Source organism: Castanea sativa, chromosome 8 (assembly GCF_040712315.1).
Source record: "Castanea sativa cultivar Marrone di Chiusa Pesio chromosome 8, ASM4071231v1".
NCBI lineage: Eukaryota > Viridiplantae > Streptophyta > Magnoliopsida > Fagales > Fagaceae > Castanea > Castanea sativa.
The window spans coordinates 41,300,835-41,315,975 of NC_134020.1; the positions used below are offsets into that span (position 1 = coordinate 41,300,835).

At 33.4% G+C, this 15,141-nt stretch overlaps 2 protein-coding genes across 3 annotated transcripts; one reads left to right on the forward strand and one right to left on the reverse strand.

The window, feature by feature from the left end:
• Positions 1-3,885, forward strand: LOC142608160 (10 kDa chaperonin, mitochondrial-like). The gene is made up of 3 exons (XM_075779875.1): positions 1-226; positions 1,415-1,554; positions 3,587-3,885. Exons 1-3 carry the CDS (start codon positions 122-124, stop codon positions 3,633-3,635), a joined length of 294 nt encoding a protein of 97 aa, XP_075635990.1. The 5' UTR covers positions 1-121; the 3' UTR covers positions 3,636-3,885.
• Positions 3,886-6,820: 2,935 nt separating this feature from the next.
• On the reverse strand, positions 6,821-12,771 carry LOC142605688 (uncharacterized). Of its 2 annotated transcripts, XM_075777118.1 has the most exons (6): positions 12,564-12,771; positions 12,294-12,347; positions 12,134-12,209; positions 10,340-10,380; positions 7,241-7,300; positions 6,821-7,150 (listed from the first exon to the last, which is right to left on the reverse strand). In XM_075777118.1, exons 1-6 carry the CDS (start codon positions 12,627-12,629, stop codon positions 7,097-7,099), a joined length of 351 nt encoding a protein of 116 aa, XP_075633233.1. In that variant the 5' UTR covers positions 12,630-12,771; the 3' UTR covers positions 6,821-7,096. The 2 variants fall into 2 exon arrangements, 1 of the variants encoding a protein (XP_075633233.1); XR_012839103.1 differs by lacking the exons at positions 6,821-7,150; positions 7,241-7,300 and adding an exon at positions 8,490-8,690 and having other exon boundaries at positions 9,561-10,380; positions 12,564-12,718.
• Between the last annotated feature and the right edge of the window lie 2,370 nt (positions 12,772-15,141).

The window sequence follows — 15,141 nt, forward strand, 5'->3', positions numbered from 1 at the left end:
AGATGATCATTCTTAAACCCTCCAAACATAACCCCAAAGCCCAAAAGAAGGTTCTAGTTTGAGTTCTTTACTCACTCTCTTCTCCTGGTTCTCGCTAGCAATCTCATCCCATCTTCTTTCAATGGCAAAGCGTTTGATCCCATCTCTCAATCGTGTTCTCATCGAGAAAATTGTTCCTCCTTCCAAAACAAACTCTGGTATCTTACTTCCAGAGAAAACCACCAAGGTGAGTGACTCTCAATATTTTTCTCTTTCTCTCTTCTAAAAAAAAAATTGGTTCTTGTTTTTGGCTGATGAGAATGTTTTTTGGGGAAGAAAAGTCTCCAACTTTGAATTTTTCATCTTTTCTCTTATTTGTATTGTGGTTTTTGCTAGAAAATGAAATTGGGTCTGTCTCTTTTCCTTTCTTTTTTTTACTTTGATTTTGACTTGTAGAGTGCCCTTCTGTTACATGCTTTGGCTTTGTATTGCAATGTTTCATGTGGGTTTGGACTCTAGGGATCGTTCTGGTTTTTGGGTTTTTTTTTTTTTTTTAATTATATATATATAATGATTAGGCTTTTTTTACATTTTCCTGATTGGTTTGTGTCTTTGCCTTTTTGGTTCATATAAGTTGTGTATTATATTCTGATTCTTCTGGGTATGGATTTGATCTCAGTACTCTTTCTAAGTGAGCTTTTAATTGTAATCCAACTCATTTATTAGCTTGAATTTCTGGCATTGGTTCGATTTGGGATTTTCCCATTTAACTCAAATGCGTCTTTATTTGTCATGTTCCTTTAATTGTATGTGAACAATATTTCTTATTTGTTTCAATATCTATTATGTTTTGGCCCTGGAAATGGATTTATCCTAATAATGAGTTGTAGAATTCGTTTAGTACTGAGGAGCTGAAAAAACTTACACTTTCCTTGACTAGCACAACTAATTTTTACTATATATTTGATTATTTCATATTACATCTAGAACAAGAACTTTAGAACTTGAATTGAAAATGAATTTAGGAATGTATGGCAACTATGTTTGATTAATTCTTATCCATACTAGAATGGCCTTACCTGCTTTTCTGCTCTTCTATCAAGTTTCTGATAGATCAGACAGTAGAAGAGCCTTTTATTTTTCTCTGAGATTAAATTGTATTCTGGGAATACTAGAAGCAATGGCAAAAATAGTGACAGTTGCTCACGTCTAATGAAATTGCACTACTTTTAAGACTCAGTTTACTTGCACTAGTTTACATGTTGTACTTGTGTAATCTACAAAACTGTTGGATCCCACTCGTAACATGAAGTAATTTGAATGAAGGCAAGCATCAGTTGAGATTGCCTCTATCAGTACTTTTTCATTTGTATTTCCTTGTACCATTACTTATTGTTCTTGTTGGTCTACATTGCTTTTTTGCTTGATAATTCAGCTGAACACTGGAAAAGTTGTTGCTGTGGGCCGGGGAGCTCATAGTAGAGATGGGAAGCTTATTCCGGTTAGTGTGAAGGAAGGAGAGACAGTTCTTTTGCCTGAATATGGAGGAACTGAAGTAAAGCTTGGTGATAAAGAGTAAGCTATACTCCTCTTTTATCATGTGGCTATATCTTATTTTATGAATGTGATGTAATATTGTATTTGACAGTCACCATTCATTTGATATGTAATAGTTGTCTTTTTTCTTTCATATGTTTTTGTTTTCAAAGAGTTTGTTTTATATTAGCCCATGTCAACCACCCACGGAGATGCTTTAGTGTAGGAAGCCCTCCAACTATTCACCTTGAGAGTCCAAGGTTGAGAGCTTGAGCATTGGTATATGCTCCATTAATTGCGCAGATGGTCCCACGCCATCTATGAGTAGAGTTCAAGTTATGGCCTGTTTGGATGGAGGGAGGAAGGAGGGGGAGTGGAGGAGAGTAGAGTAGAGTAGAGTTGGCTAAAAATAAGCTAATTTTGTGTTAAATCTACTCTACTCTACTCCCCCTCCCTCCCTCTCAATCCAAAAGGGCCATTAGTCAAGAGCAGTGAACTCACCTGCTAGCTCCCTTTTTTTCATTTAGCAAAAATAAATAAATATATGTATGTATGTATGTATGTATGTATGTATATTAGCCGATGTCATGAAGAATAGGAGAATTTTATTGCCATTCTATCATGGTGTTATTTTTGGGTAACTTTGTTATGATTGGATGTATTTAATCATTAGATCACACTTTAATTTGCACTGTAAAGCTTTTTATTCTTTAATCTTATTTTGTCAACGATTTTTGTCAAACTTATCATAGTCTACTTAGGCCTTGTAATCAACTCATCTAAAGAGGCAGTATAGTGCCATCTGACGAATTTCAGCATGCTGTGGTAGATGAGTGGTTCCAGGGGCACGCATTAATGACACTCAGGAAATAAATTATGATATAGTTTAGCTGGTGACAAAGTAGCCAAAGCAATAAAGCATTTTGCCTATTTTCTCTGTGATGGCCATAATATTGTTACATGTGGTTTGAATTCCTTCTATATCCATTGAACTAGCATATCATCCTAGATGAGACAAACCACCAAAATAGCTTTCAGACTTCTCTTAGATGGCTGCCAAACCTAGTTTACACGAAAATTGCTTTTATAACTCTGGGCATATTCGCATTAATGGAATGCTACATAAATGGTATAATTATGTTTGTACAGCTATGTTTTGTATTAGGTATAGATCAGAAAAATGTTTCTAGGGAACTCACATTAACCATGTTTGCAGAAAAATATTGTTAATAATACTTAATATGCTGTTCATAACTTTATATATAGAAGAGAAAATAAAAGGGTCGCATTCCACTTGAAAGCAGGCCGCATTATGGTGATCTTGGACATTGCAAACTCTTGTATGACGTGCCAATGGTGTTGCATCTCTCCATAAATCAAACTAGTTGTTGAACTGTACTTAGTAATTCCAAAAGGCCTTTGTACTTTATTTGTATACTGTCCAACACACAGATGGGAAACATGGGTTCTATGACAGATTTGACTTTAGACCAAAATAAATGAGTAAAGATGACCTTTCCCATTCCAATCTTGTTAAGTTATGCTCTTACAGAATGAGCATTGCATTATTTCAAGATATTCTGAATACTTAATATGCATGACTAGCTCTCCTGGAGGCACTTATGTTTACAAAATTTAGAAAGCAATTTTTTTGCACTTTACAGAGAATTTACTCATTTAAAGTCAATGTTGTTGTGTATAAGTTCTATAGCATTGATTTGATATTGAAGCTATGTTGGTATCAAGCAGTTATCTCATTTTCAAATTTCTAGTTTTATAATCCTTCCTCAGTTTCCATTGCTTTGTGTGTAATCTTGATCATGTTTAGTAATTATGCTTCTAGAAATGATACATGGTGATGGTATATCTGTTGAAATATTTGTGCTTCCTTTGTATTTCCACACATATATGGAATAGTTTATTAATCATTTATGTTGATTCTAACAGAGCAATCCATTAACACTTCTTCCAAACACTTAAATTTTTCACAAACATATTCACCTTTTATTTCTCTTGTCACCATGGAATAATTGCTGTAGTCCTAACTTATGTTTCTTGGACTTTATTCCAGATATCATCTGTATAGAGATGAGGATATTTTGGGAACCCTTCATGACTGACGCATGGAACTTCACCATCACCATTCCAATGGGTTGGATTCTTGTTCTTCATGAGGCATAGAGGCAATCATCATATCTACAGCCGCATACTTTGTGCCATTTGTAACTTGTATTAGACTAGACACCATTGTTTTGATATTCTCAAATAACCAAGGTGTTGAAGACAACTCCATGGTGTCTCATCAAAGATTCTGGATTATGGTCTGAGAAATGCTGGATTTTATTGACTTATTTGAACTTGGTCCATTTACATTGTGTCTTTTGTGTGTGATTCAGGGTCTAATCCAACAATATTAGAGGTCAACCACCTCATACTATTAATGTGCATAGACAATTGGAGAATTTCAGACGGGGGGAGTCATATATCTATGGTTCACTCTCAAGGGAGGGCCCTGCCTTAGTGAGGTTTTGCGTCATTTATATATTAGAAAGAGGTTAATTTTAACACAGATCCTGTTATATTAGAAATCTAAGGATTTCCATATGTGCAAATTAATGGTGGTGGAGATAATAAACGGTCATTAGTAAAAATGGTAGTGGCTTAGGTATTATTGTGATGTGGGCAGACCATAAAATGCTTGTTGTGGTGGATGGTGGTGATTGTTGCAGGGGTAGATGAGCAAGAAATTGCAAGTTGATGGTTATGCTTTCATCAAAACTAATAAACTATCTGAATAAATTATGAAATATTCACAATGGGAACTATGGATGGACTGACTTTTAATTAAAGACATCTTGTGATAGATTTTCTTCCATCACTTTTCACGAAGTTGGCGTTTAGTTTGGGAGAATTTGCATCACTACTGATATCCAGATTCAGGGGAAATGAAATGTCTGAAGTCTGAAATCCTAAGAATGTAATTATCTCTATGTTTGGTAAGCCTAAGAATGTAATTATCTCTATGTTTGGCATGATTAGGAATGTAATAAGAGTCTTCGGAATATGAAATGCTTATATTTAGTTTATTTATAGGAAATCTTATAAAGATTATTTATTTTTTACAAAATGTCATGTGATTCGTAAGCACAATATCATATCTTTATATTTTTAATTCTTCCTCCAAATAAATTATGAAAACAAAATAGAAATTATAAATCATGGAAAACTCAATAAAAGTATGGTATAAATTTTTTAAATGACATGTATGATACAAAAATAATTACTATTTTTCAATTTTATTTCTTTCAGTTAAATGGTTGGAGGAATGGGTGAAATTATCTGTTTATAAAAAATATAAAAAAATGTAACTTTTGCCAAATAGGGGGAATGTGGATACTCATCTTTTTCAAAAGGAATCTACATTCCTTCGAATACCCTCAGGCATTTGATTCCTTTATGTGATTTAGAACTAAATGTGAGAATGTTAGAGGTTTTCTCAACATTCTTAAGAATCTTAAAATATTAAAAAAAAAAAGGAAAAAAAAGAAGAAGAAGAAGCCAAATGTTACATTGGGTTGGAAATGTGTTAATGATTTTATTTGGCAGATTTAACCAACATTAGATTTGCCAATTGTCATAACGAGAGATAATTTAGGATTTATTTTTCTCAACTTCCGCTTTTAAATGTAGTACTAGTCATAGACTCATGAAATGAGTGGTAATATATAATTATTGAGATATGATATAATGTATAATTTAATTTTTTAAATTTTATTGTGAATAAATTGTTCCCCTTGAAAATTCAACAATTTCTAAAAGTAATTTCAATCTCTCTATTTTTACAAATATATAATTATATCATTTTTGGTTTTTTTGATCGATAATTCTAACTATTGTGTTATATTTTCCTAATTTATTTTGATACAACAAAAATTTTTAAGTTTCAAATTTCTCATTCATCAACCTAAAGTAGAGTTGCAAGAAAAAATTAAAAATAATGTGTATATATATATATATATATATATATATATATAGAGAGAGAGAGAGAGAGAGAGAGAGAGAGAGAGCATAATAACTTTTTTTTTTTTTTTTAAAGAATATGAGAGAGAATAACAAATTTATAGAATAAAAGATTATGAGAAGAATATTCAAAATAAAATGTATAGTTGTAAACACCAAATTATCTAAGTCATGCTATGTAATAGAATAACATTATATCATTATATACTATATTTATAATAAAATAGGATTACATCTAATAACCAAAGAAAAAAAAAGATAACAGCTTAAAAACACAACTAAATTAGATCAACTTAAAGTATATTTCAACACAAAAATTAATCAACTTAAAGTAAAGATGTAAGGTTGGATTAGAAGTCCACTAAAGGGGAAAAATACACACACACACAGAGTAATCACCTTCTCGTGTAGGAAAAATATGGATTGAACTAAAAATTTATATGAATTGAAAAATAAGAATTTATATGGATTGATCACTCTTTGATGAAACCTCAACACATGCCGCCTCTCACTGCATTAGTGATGTTCTGATCAATTTTGTTTATGTGTTCTTCTCAACCATTGCAAGCTTTGCTCAAAAAATTGAAGGTTGAAAGCTGTAAAAATTCCAAGGTGGAAGAGCTAGTTGCACTTGAGATAGGAAAAAAGAAGAGAGTAGTAATGTTGAGTTACATTGGAAAGTTGAAAACATGGGAAAGCATCAGATGCTGCCAAGAAGAAGAAGAAGAAACGTTAGGATAGTTCATGGTTGAATTCAATCAGTGGGTTTTAAATTCTGGGAGAGGAAGAGACAAAAAAAGAAAAGAAATCTAATACGAGAAGAGCTACCAATGAGTTTGATTTAACGTGGAAACGTTAGCTAATTGTGTTGTTGGGCAGATTGGAGTCTAGAATATAGATGCATAAAACGTTTCAGCTTTCATTGAAGTGGACTGAAGTTGACTAAATGGACCAAAGTGGACCAAAACGGACCAAAGTGGACCAAAATGGACCAAGTGGACTGAATTGAGAAATTCTGCATTCAAGGGAATGTTCTAAAATAACCAGATGCAGAAATGAGAAATGTTATATTCTAAGGAAAACAACAGAGTTGTAACTTGTAACAATCATTTCGAATGTGAGAATGTCAATCTGAGAATTTGTCCTTCTATGAAAATCAAGATTCAGCAAGCCAAACAGCCGTTGAGACTTGTGAGTATAGAGTACGGTTGTTCTGCCTCGTATTGATTTTTGTTTGGCTTGGTGAGGAACTGATGCGTTCTGTTTTCAAAGTGTATTTTATGCATTGTGCTGTAACTCTTATTTGTGTAATATATATTTTCACCAAAAGAGAAAATGCAGAACATTAATTTTTTTAAAGAAACTGAAGCCTACATCAAAAGCTATTGGCACGACAGTTTCTATGAACACTTCAAAATTAATTTTCATAATTAATTGTTACACATAATAACTTAATCCAAACCCCAAACATTTCCAAGACAAACAGTGTCTCTTCCAAACTGACACTCTTGTACTCAAGAGACTAGAAAATAATGCATGCATGAAACCGTTCTGCAGAACTCTATGATGAGTTTAAAAAGCTCCGAGCAGCATCTAAACTCAGTTCTTCATGCACCTGGAAACAATAGGAAAAGAAATTTTCATTCCATTAACAACAGAAAGAGAAAATTTTGTTGGAGAAATTCTGTGCATGTATATGACTTACAAGTTTACTATGAATTCGTTGAAAAGCCTTGCAAAACCTCTCGGCTTCTACTGCCCCAACCTATAAATCAGATAAGCACCAATCGAAAATTGTTAGTTTCCCTTCCATCCCTTATATCTTCAATGTGCATTTGCCCTTTTTCTTCTTTTTGAATAAATTTCTTTTTCCACCCTAAATTATCATTCGAATTGCAATATCCCCTTCAATTTTAAAACTGAGCAATCACCCCTTAATGCCAATCACAAATTCAAATTCCCTTGCCTAAATGCACAAAGGAACTTTTGTGTCTAGAAACTTGATGATTCACAATTCCATATGCACATGCAAAACATGCCTCTTAATTTAAGAGTAATTGAAATGATAAGGGGGCTATTTGGAATTTTCAAGGACATTGAAAGCTTAATTGCTCAGTTTTGAACTTCCAGGGGAACATTACAACTCAGATAATAGTTTAGGTTTAATAACTGCAAATTAATTTTTAATGTTTCCATTTGATTAATTAGTGAAATATCCACCCACTCTCCTCCCCCACCCCCCCCCCCCCCCCCCAACAAAAAAAAAAATCCAAATCTTCCAGAGACATTCCCAAAAATATTTGCTGTGATACAGAAAGAAAATATCGTATTATGATCTCCACCTTTAATATGGAACAAAACACAAGTCCAATTCTAAATAAGGCATCACTAACAGCATCAAAAGTTTCCAATCAAGGGCTGATTGGTACATATATACATAGCAAATAACTTAGAGAATTAAGTAACTAGAAGGTATACTTATTTTTACCAGTAAAAGCCACCAAAAAAATACAGTGTTTGTACTTTGGTGATCAAGTTGAGATAAATACAAAAAGTTTGATGAAAACAGAAAAAATAGTAATCAATCAGCTTCTCATTTGCTCTACAAGATCTTGAAACTAAAACAAACATTTAATCATTCAAAAAAACTTAGTGAATAGACAATGGAAGATAATGTGTATTATCTAAGCACTTAAAGCCATCTTTTCTGTGAGAAAAAAATCAGTAACAGAGCAACTTAATGAATTAAAGGCAGCTTATGGAAAGAATGGTTTTTAGATCTTCAAGAAAGCAATGTTAGTCTGATTACACCAGTATACTTTGGATGGGGGCGAGGAGAGGATAGGAGGGAAGAGTGGGGGGTTACACTCCCTGTTTGGTTCTCTCTTAGAAGGGAGGGGGAAAGGTTTTGAGAGGATTTGGAGGAGTATCTTACCACCCTCAAATCTCCTCTTTTTTTATTTTTATTTTTCAAATTGAGGGATTTAAGAAGGATAGGATATGCCTTCAATGAATTTTTTTGTACTAGCCTTTTTACCATTAACAATTTGTTAAACTTCAACAATGTCTATCACTTCCCACCCTGTCAATTTACACTTATCTTCTCCTCTCTTTTCTACCCTACAACCAAACAAGGGGGGAGGGGGGGGCAATACCTACTTCTCTCTGCTTTCTTTTATTTTTACCAAAAAAAAAAAAAGGATGACCATTCCCTCTCTCTCTCTCTCTCTCTCTCTCCTATCACCTCACCTCTCCCTCCAAACTTTTCAACATAAGTGATATCAACCAATGAAACTGTTCTAACTTCTGAGTACCCTAAAAACTCCATTCAACAGCACTGTAGTTCCACTTACACATCATACCGACTCAAAACTCCAGACAATCACCAATTCAAAGTATGACACTTCAGTACTACCGCACACTCTTGGTGCGATGGTTACTCCACAAGTATAAGTGCTTGTGGGGTGTGGGGGGCAAAGACCAGGGTTCAAGTTTTCAGGAAGGAGTTTCACACATATATATACTTAAATTAAGCTAGAGTAGAAATTCTATCTTGTATAAAAACAAAAATAAATAAAAAAGAGAAGTATAACACTTCAGTCTAACACTTGTTAATGTTGATTGGTGAACAACTCCCCTGTATAGCATGGTCACTGTAATCTTGGCTAACCTACTCTTTTTCTCTTATGAATCACTTCCCTCTCTAATATTTAGAGAAATAAGGAGCAGCCAAAAAAGCAAGCTAAGAAGACAGCAAAACCAATCCCTATAACATTGAACTTCAGCAAACACTCTTCGACCTGTGTATATTGTATAACTAGTGATATATTGTATAACTAGTGATGTCCACTATGCAAATTTGTCATCAGATGGCTATGACAAGGTTCCAAAGGTTTAAGAAATGAATTATAGTGGACAGGAGTTCAGCTATTAAAAAGTTACAAATAACTGCAGGACAGAATTGCATTTTAAGATCTCAAATTACTATATCGTAAATATTTGGATATCCACCAGAATATGGGGACTCATGGCCTGTATTTTATATTGGAGTAAACATCAAAGTGGATGGAAACAAAGAAAAACCTATACAATGTAGACTATCCATGAAATGATCAAAACTTAAATCACAACAACTACCAACACAACAGAAGGACTATGCTGTAATAGATGAGCAAAAGCAGGTGTAAAGTGAGAGTGGTGGAAACTTCACCTTTTTTTAATTGTATAAACGAGATTCAAACATAATACTCACAAATTAAAAAATGCAAACACAAGCAAAAAAATCATATAAAGATTCTTAGTGGGTTTTTTTTTTTAATCATTTTAATTATTTCCAGGTAACAGAAGGACCAAAAAGTTAACCATAAAAAGAAGTATTCTTTGAGAACAATTGATCAGTTGTAGATTTGTCATGCTTTCTCAGTATCACCAACTTCTGTGAGCATAAACACTATTTAAGTTAATTGTTCTCCCTCCTCTTCCTCCCATCCTCACTCAACAAAAAAACACAAACAAAAAATGATGCAAAGAAATGAGTTCAATCCCTTTTCTATTTCTTCTCAATTTCATAGATCTCCATTTATCCAAGTCACTTGACAGGAGATTTCAAATCTTATAAATGCTAAAATGCAAAATTAGGTTTTATCTATAAAAAAAATATGAGTTGGCTTTACCAAGTTAGAAATAGAAAAATTAGGTTTAACCTATCCAAAATATGAAGCAATCATGGTCAACAAATTTCACACGTTAGATCATGTTGGTAATTCAAAATATTAGAAATGGCAAGATTATGAGTGCAGCATACCTTCCTTTCAGCTGCTGACTTTAGCTTCTCCCAAAATGCATCTGTTAGCACAAGTTCATGTTAGCATGACAATTTAACTTTCATACTAAAATACAAGATATAAGTGGAAATGCATCTTAGTAAACTAATTTGAACCATGCCACCGCACGCTATTTAATTAATGATATAGAACTTAAAAAGTAAAAAGTTAACAATAGATGTAGAGAAGAAGAAACATAAGTCAAGAAATGACTATAAATACAATAATACAAGAAATAACTATAAATACAATAATACAAGAAATAACTATAAATACAATAATACAGAACTTCTTTCCAATCTGTCCACTGGCACATAACTTTATTTTACTCCAATTTCAAAAACCCCATAACCACAGCAAGGTGCAATGTGCTTTTCATAAATGAGTACGTCAATTTGGAATAAAGGCTACACAAGAAAAGTGCATATTCAACATACCCACCAGGTGAAACTTTTCAAAGGTCTCCAAGCAAGTACATATTTTTCCATAAGAAACTCATGATCACACAATGGAGAAGAGACAGAATCGTAAGGGTGGGCAAGCAATGAGGTTCAATCCCATTTCAACAACACAAGCCTTCGTCCCAACATTGGTCGGCTATGAATCCTTAATAGAATAGTCGGGGTCAACCACACGTATTCTTTTCCACCATTTTATCCTAGCCGAATTCCAAATTCATACTCTCTGTTGCCTCCTTATTTGACATGTCATCTTTTACTATTTCTACTAATATTATATAGGCCTTCCTCTACCATTTCTCATTTTCACAACTTGAATGACTCACTCTTCCCCATTGGTGGATAGTTTGCTCTCCTTTGCAGTTTGCACATGACCAAACCATCTCAAACAACTCTCCCTCATCTTTTCATCAGTAGGGGTCACCCCTATGGCTGACCCTATCTCTAAGTGAATTTCCTGATTTCATATCCTTTCCTTCCTTGTATTACCACTTATCCATCTTAACATTCTCATTTCGGCTACACTCATTATATTAATATGTTGCTTCTTAATAGCCCAACATTTAGTACCATAAAGAATAGTTGGTCTTATAAATTTTTCCCTTTAACTTAATATGTATTCTACAATTACACAATACTCCTAACGCACTTCTCTAGTTCACGCACGCTGCTCTTATCCTATGATTCACACTCTTCAATAGTTCAATCTCTCCATCTTTATAATCTATTGATCCAAACTATCGAAAACTCTCGCTCTTGGCATCTCTTGACTATCATCAAGTATTATAGACCTCATATCTCCCCTCCCCCTCTCTTTTACTAAACTTGCATTCCATGTACTCTCTTTAGTCCTTGCATCCTAAAGTGCATCATGAGAATAAACTACTTAGCCTGTCAGGGGTGAAAAGCCCATAGATTACCCAGTAATGGGTTCTGATGGGTGGGGTCAGTTGCTCGTAGGAGACTGATTAATAATGAGGATTGTTGTATAATATGCTTTGCAACGTGCAACTAATCTGAGTAAAGTTCTCCTGTGCCATATAAAAATAATAATAATAATTTCTAAACCATCTCTCCAAATTTCTAACTTTAATTAACACCACCTCCAGTTTCATCCACTAATCTATATCATTTGCAAAAAAAAAAAAAAAGCATTCACCATGCTAGAAACTTCTAAGATAAAATGGGTCAAACTAAAGGGCAAGACATAATCCCAATGATAAACTAGGTAGAAAAAACAATGCAAAATAGCTGACCAAAACAATCATTATATATATATATATATATGAACAAATTAAATACGAAAGCATAACATACCATCATGCACACTAGTTCCTTGATTCTCAACTTCATTTTTATCCCCCTCATCCCATGCACTCTGCCATTCCTTTACCTGTTGTGAACTCAAAACATCAATTATTAACACTCAATACACACATACATAAACACATGATAATATAGTAGAGTCCAATCATACCGCCTCATTCTGCATTGACTTAGAGGTTGACTCTCTTGATGCCTCTGATTCCGCCTGATATTTCAATTTATATAAATATATATATTGTTTCAGAAAAATTCAATGGAGATATGGGTTTTGAGTTTGAAGAGTATTAGAAACCAAAAAACATAAAATCGATATTAAAAAAAGAAAAAGAAAAAAAGAGTACTATGGTAGATTGAAGATTTGAAAGTGGGAATGAATGAAAAGTAGATATAAAGAGAAAGAGAGAGAGAGAGGCAGACGTACATGGTAATCGCGAGATCGGACTACAGGGAAGAGATCAAGAAGCTTTCGGAATTCAACTTCGTCCATGCCCAAAACCAAAACCAAAACCAAAACCAAAACACCGCTTTTTTCTTCTTCTGTTCTGTGTTCTTCTTCTCTATCTATTTCTTTCTTCCTCTGTTAAAAAGTAATAGTTAACGACTAACGTATAAATAAAAAAAATTGAAACAAAAACAGAAACAAAGAAAACAAAACACAAATAAGTTGCAAGTAAAATGACGTAAATATCCTTGTTTCTGTTTTTGGGTTTTTTTTTTTTTTTTTTTTTTTGGGCAAAATGGCTTTTTTCTATTTGTCAGTAGGTGGGAGAGGAGGGCAGATTATAGGGATTCTATATTTCTATTTAAACTAATTTCATGACTACAATAAAAATTACACTTTTTTAAGTTGTTTTAAGTTAATTTTGATTTTAGTGCATAACATTTATGATCTTTTTAATGTAATTGTAACTGTTTATCACCATTTAATGATATTTTTATTGAATAAAATTTAAGCTAAAAATGATATGGTTTTTTAAAAAATGACAAAACTTAGGTACGCAAATGTTGTTCCTTAAGTTTCCCTTTTAAGATTTAGCCATGTGGCTACTTAACTAAAAAATACATATCCATCCTATGAGAAAAAGTCTATATAGCAGAATTTTAAAAGAGGAACCTAAAGAACAGTACATAAGTATTGTACTTAAGTCTTCCTTTTTCAAAAATTATGTTTGAGACTAAACCTCACATCCGTTTGGAAATAGCTTATTTAGTTGAAACTGAAATTTTTTTACTTAAAGTACTGTAAAAAAAAGCTAAAAGCTAGTTGAATAATACAATGAGACCCATAAATAATACTAAAATTTGCAATGGGACTTATGAATAGTAGCAAAAATAAGATAAAAACTCTAATAAGCTGTGAGTTTCATCACTTCCCAAACACACTCTAAATGGTTCTAAGAATATTGGGTTCAAAAACCACTTGCCAACATCTTAGGTCCACCCCTAATGAATTCTTCCCTATAATAACGTAATATGTATGGAACGGTGCCGTGGAGGGATTGCACATGCCCGAGGGAACGATTTTTTTTAAAATCTAAATCAACATTCTATAATCCATTACCCCTTCTTTGTTTCTTCCTCTTCTTCTTCTTCTTCTTCTTCTTCTTCTTCTTCTTCTTCTTATTATTATTATTATTATTATTATTATTATTATTATTATTTTCTTTACTTTTTTCTCCAATAACACAATTTTTCATAATCCATTACACCTTCTTTGTTTCGTTTTTTATTATTATTTTTTTCTTTACCTTTTTTTCCATTAACACAATTTTTATTAATAGCAACGCTATCAAATTTCATTAGTCTTGAACTAACAATAGTCAATTGGTTGGTTTTCAAGTGAGGGATCAAGATGACATTGGTGAGGAAAAAAAGGAAGCACAATGATGCACGACAAGGCAAAGCAAGGGACAAAGATGCACTAGAAGGGACGACCACGCAAGAGGATGCACAAGGATGCTATATTCGGCCTCCAACAACCATTGTTAGCTCTTCCATGATGGTGGAAATCAATCAATTTCAACCATTCAACTCGCTCGACCCAAAAGAATTAGCTTGTTCAATCAATCAATTTCGACAATTCAACTCACTCAACCCAAAAGAATTAGCTTTAAACGATGCTATATCGGGTGTTTGTTCACCCGTAGAATCTCACCATATAGACTAAGGGTCCGTTTGGATACCATTTATTTTGCTAAAAACTGAAAACAATAAAAAAAAGTCACTTTTCACAAATTTTTACTGTTCACATACCTAAATTCACTGTTCATAGACAATGAACAGTGCAATAGGCACTCAGCTGAAAAAAAAAAAAAAAAAAAAAGGGCCGCAGAAACGCAATCCAAACGCCACCTAACGATCTAGATATGCCTTATTTAACTTGTCTTGCAAGTTGGCAGAGAGGTATTTAAAAGCCTCCATGTAAAATATTATCTCTAGCTTATCCACAAATAGTCACAGATGATGGCCTCAAAGATTGCGAGTCTTTTACTTCCTCCCTATCAGCCCCAGTATTAGATATGGGTTTATAATGCTTAACCAATTGAGACATAGTGATCTGAGTCCTCCAAACTTAGCACTTCATCCCTAACTATCGATGTATTTACACACAAAAATTAATGCAATGCAAGTGAAAAGGCCAAACCAAATTTAACAACACCTGCTCAACTCAGTGGCAGGGGATTGGATGAAAAAATGTTCCAAGGTATCAACATTCTCTTTGTACAGCAGTCTCCAGGCCTTACCATAGCACCAATTTTTCTCTCTCAAGGATTTTAGCTCTCCAATGTGAAGTTCGTTACTGTATTAAATGGATTGGAGTTGGGAGTGGCTTGCTTGAGAGCATGTGGAAAAAAGAAATTTATCATGTTCACGTTTTTATATACAGTGGAGATATGCAGAGACATAAATCGATGGTTCCTGCATCTATGTTTTGCAATACAATTTATTTGAAAATGGAAAATGCTCAAATTTAAACCAATGGAGAGAGAGAGAGAGAG

What these genes read in the sequence shown, in the direction of transcription:
- LOC142608160 (XM_075779875.1), top strand. Translation starts at nt 122, where the DNA reads ATGGCAAAGCGTTTGATCCCATCTCTCAATCGTGTTCTCATCGAGAAA. An exon ending in TTCCAGAGAAAACCACCAAG is followed by an intron (nt 227 to 1,414) that starts GTGAGTGACTCT and finishes TTGATAATTCAG; the next exon opens with CTGAACACTGGAAAAGTTGT. An exon ending in GTAAAGCTTGGTGATAAAGA is followed by an intron (nt 1,555 to 3,586) that starts GTAAGCTATACT and finishes ACTTTATTCCAG; the next exon opens with ATATCATCTGTATAGAGATG.
- LOC142605688 (XM_075777118.1), bottom strand. Translation starts at nt 12,629, where the DNA reads ATGGACGAAGTTGAATTCCGAAAGCTTCTTGATCTCTTCCCTGTAGTC. An exon ending in AGTCAATGCAGAATGAGGCG is followed by an intron (nt 12,210 to 12,293) that starts GTATGATTGGAC and finishes AGTTCACAACAG; the next exon opens with GTAAAGGAATGGCAGAGTGC. An exon ending in AACGAATTCATAGTAAACTT is followed by an intron (nt 7,151 to 7,240) that starts GTAAGTCATATA and finishes TATTGTTTCCAG; the next exon opens with GTGCATGAAGAACTGAGTTT.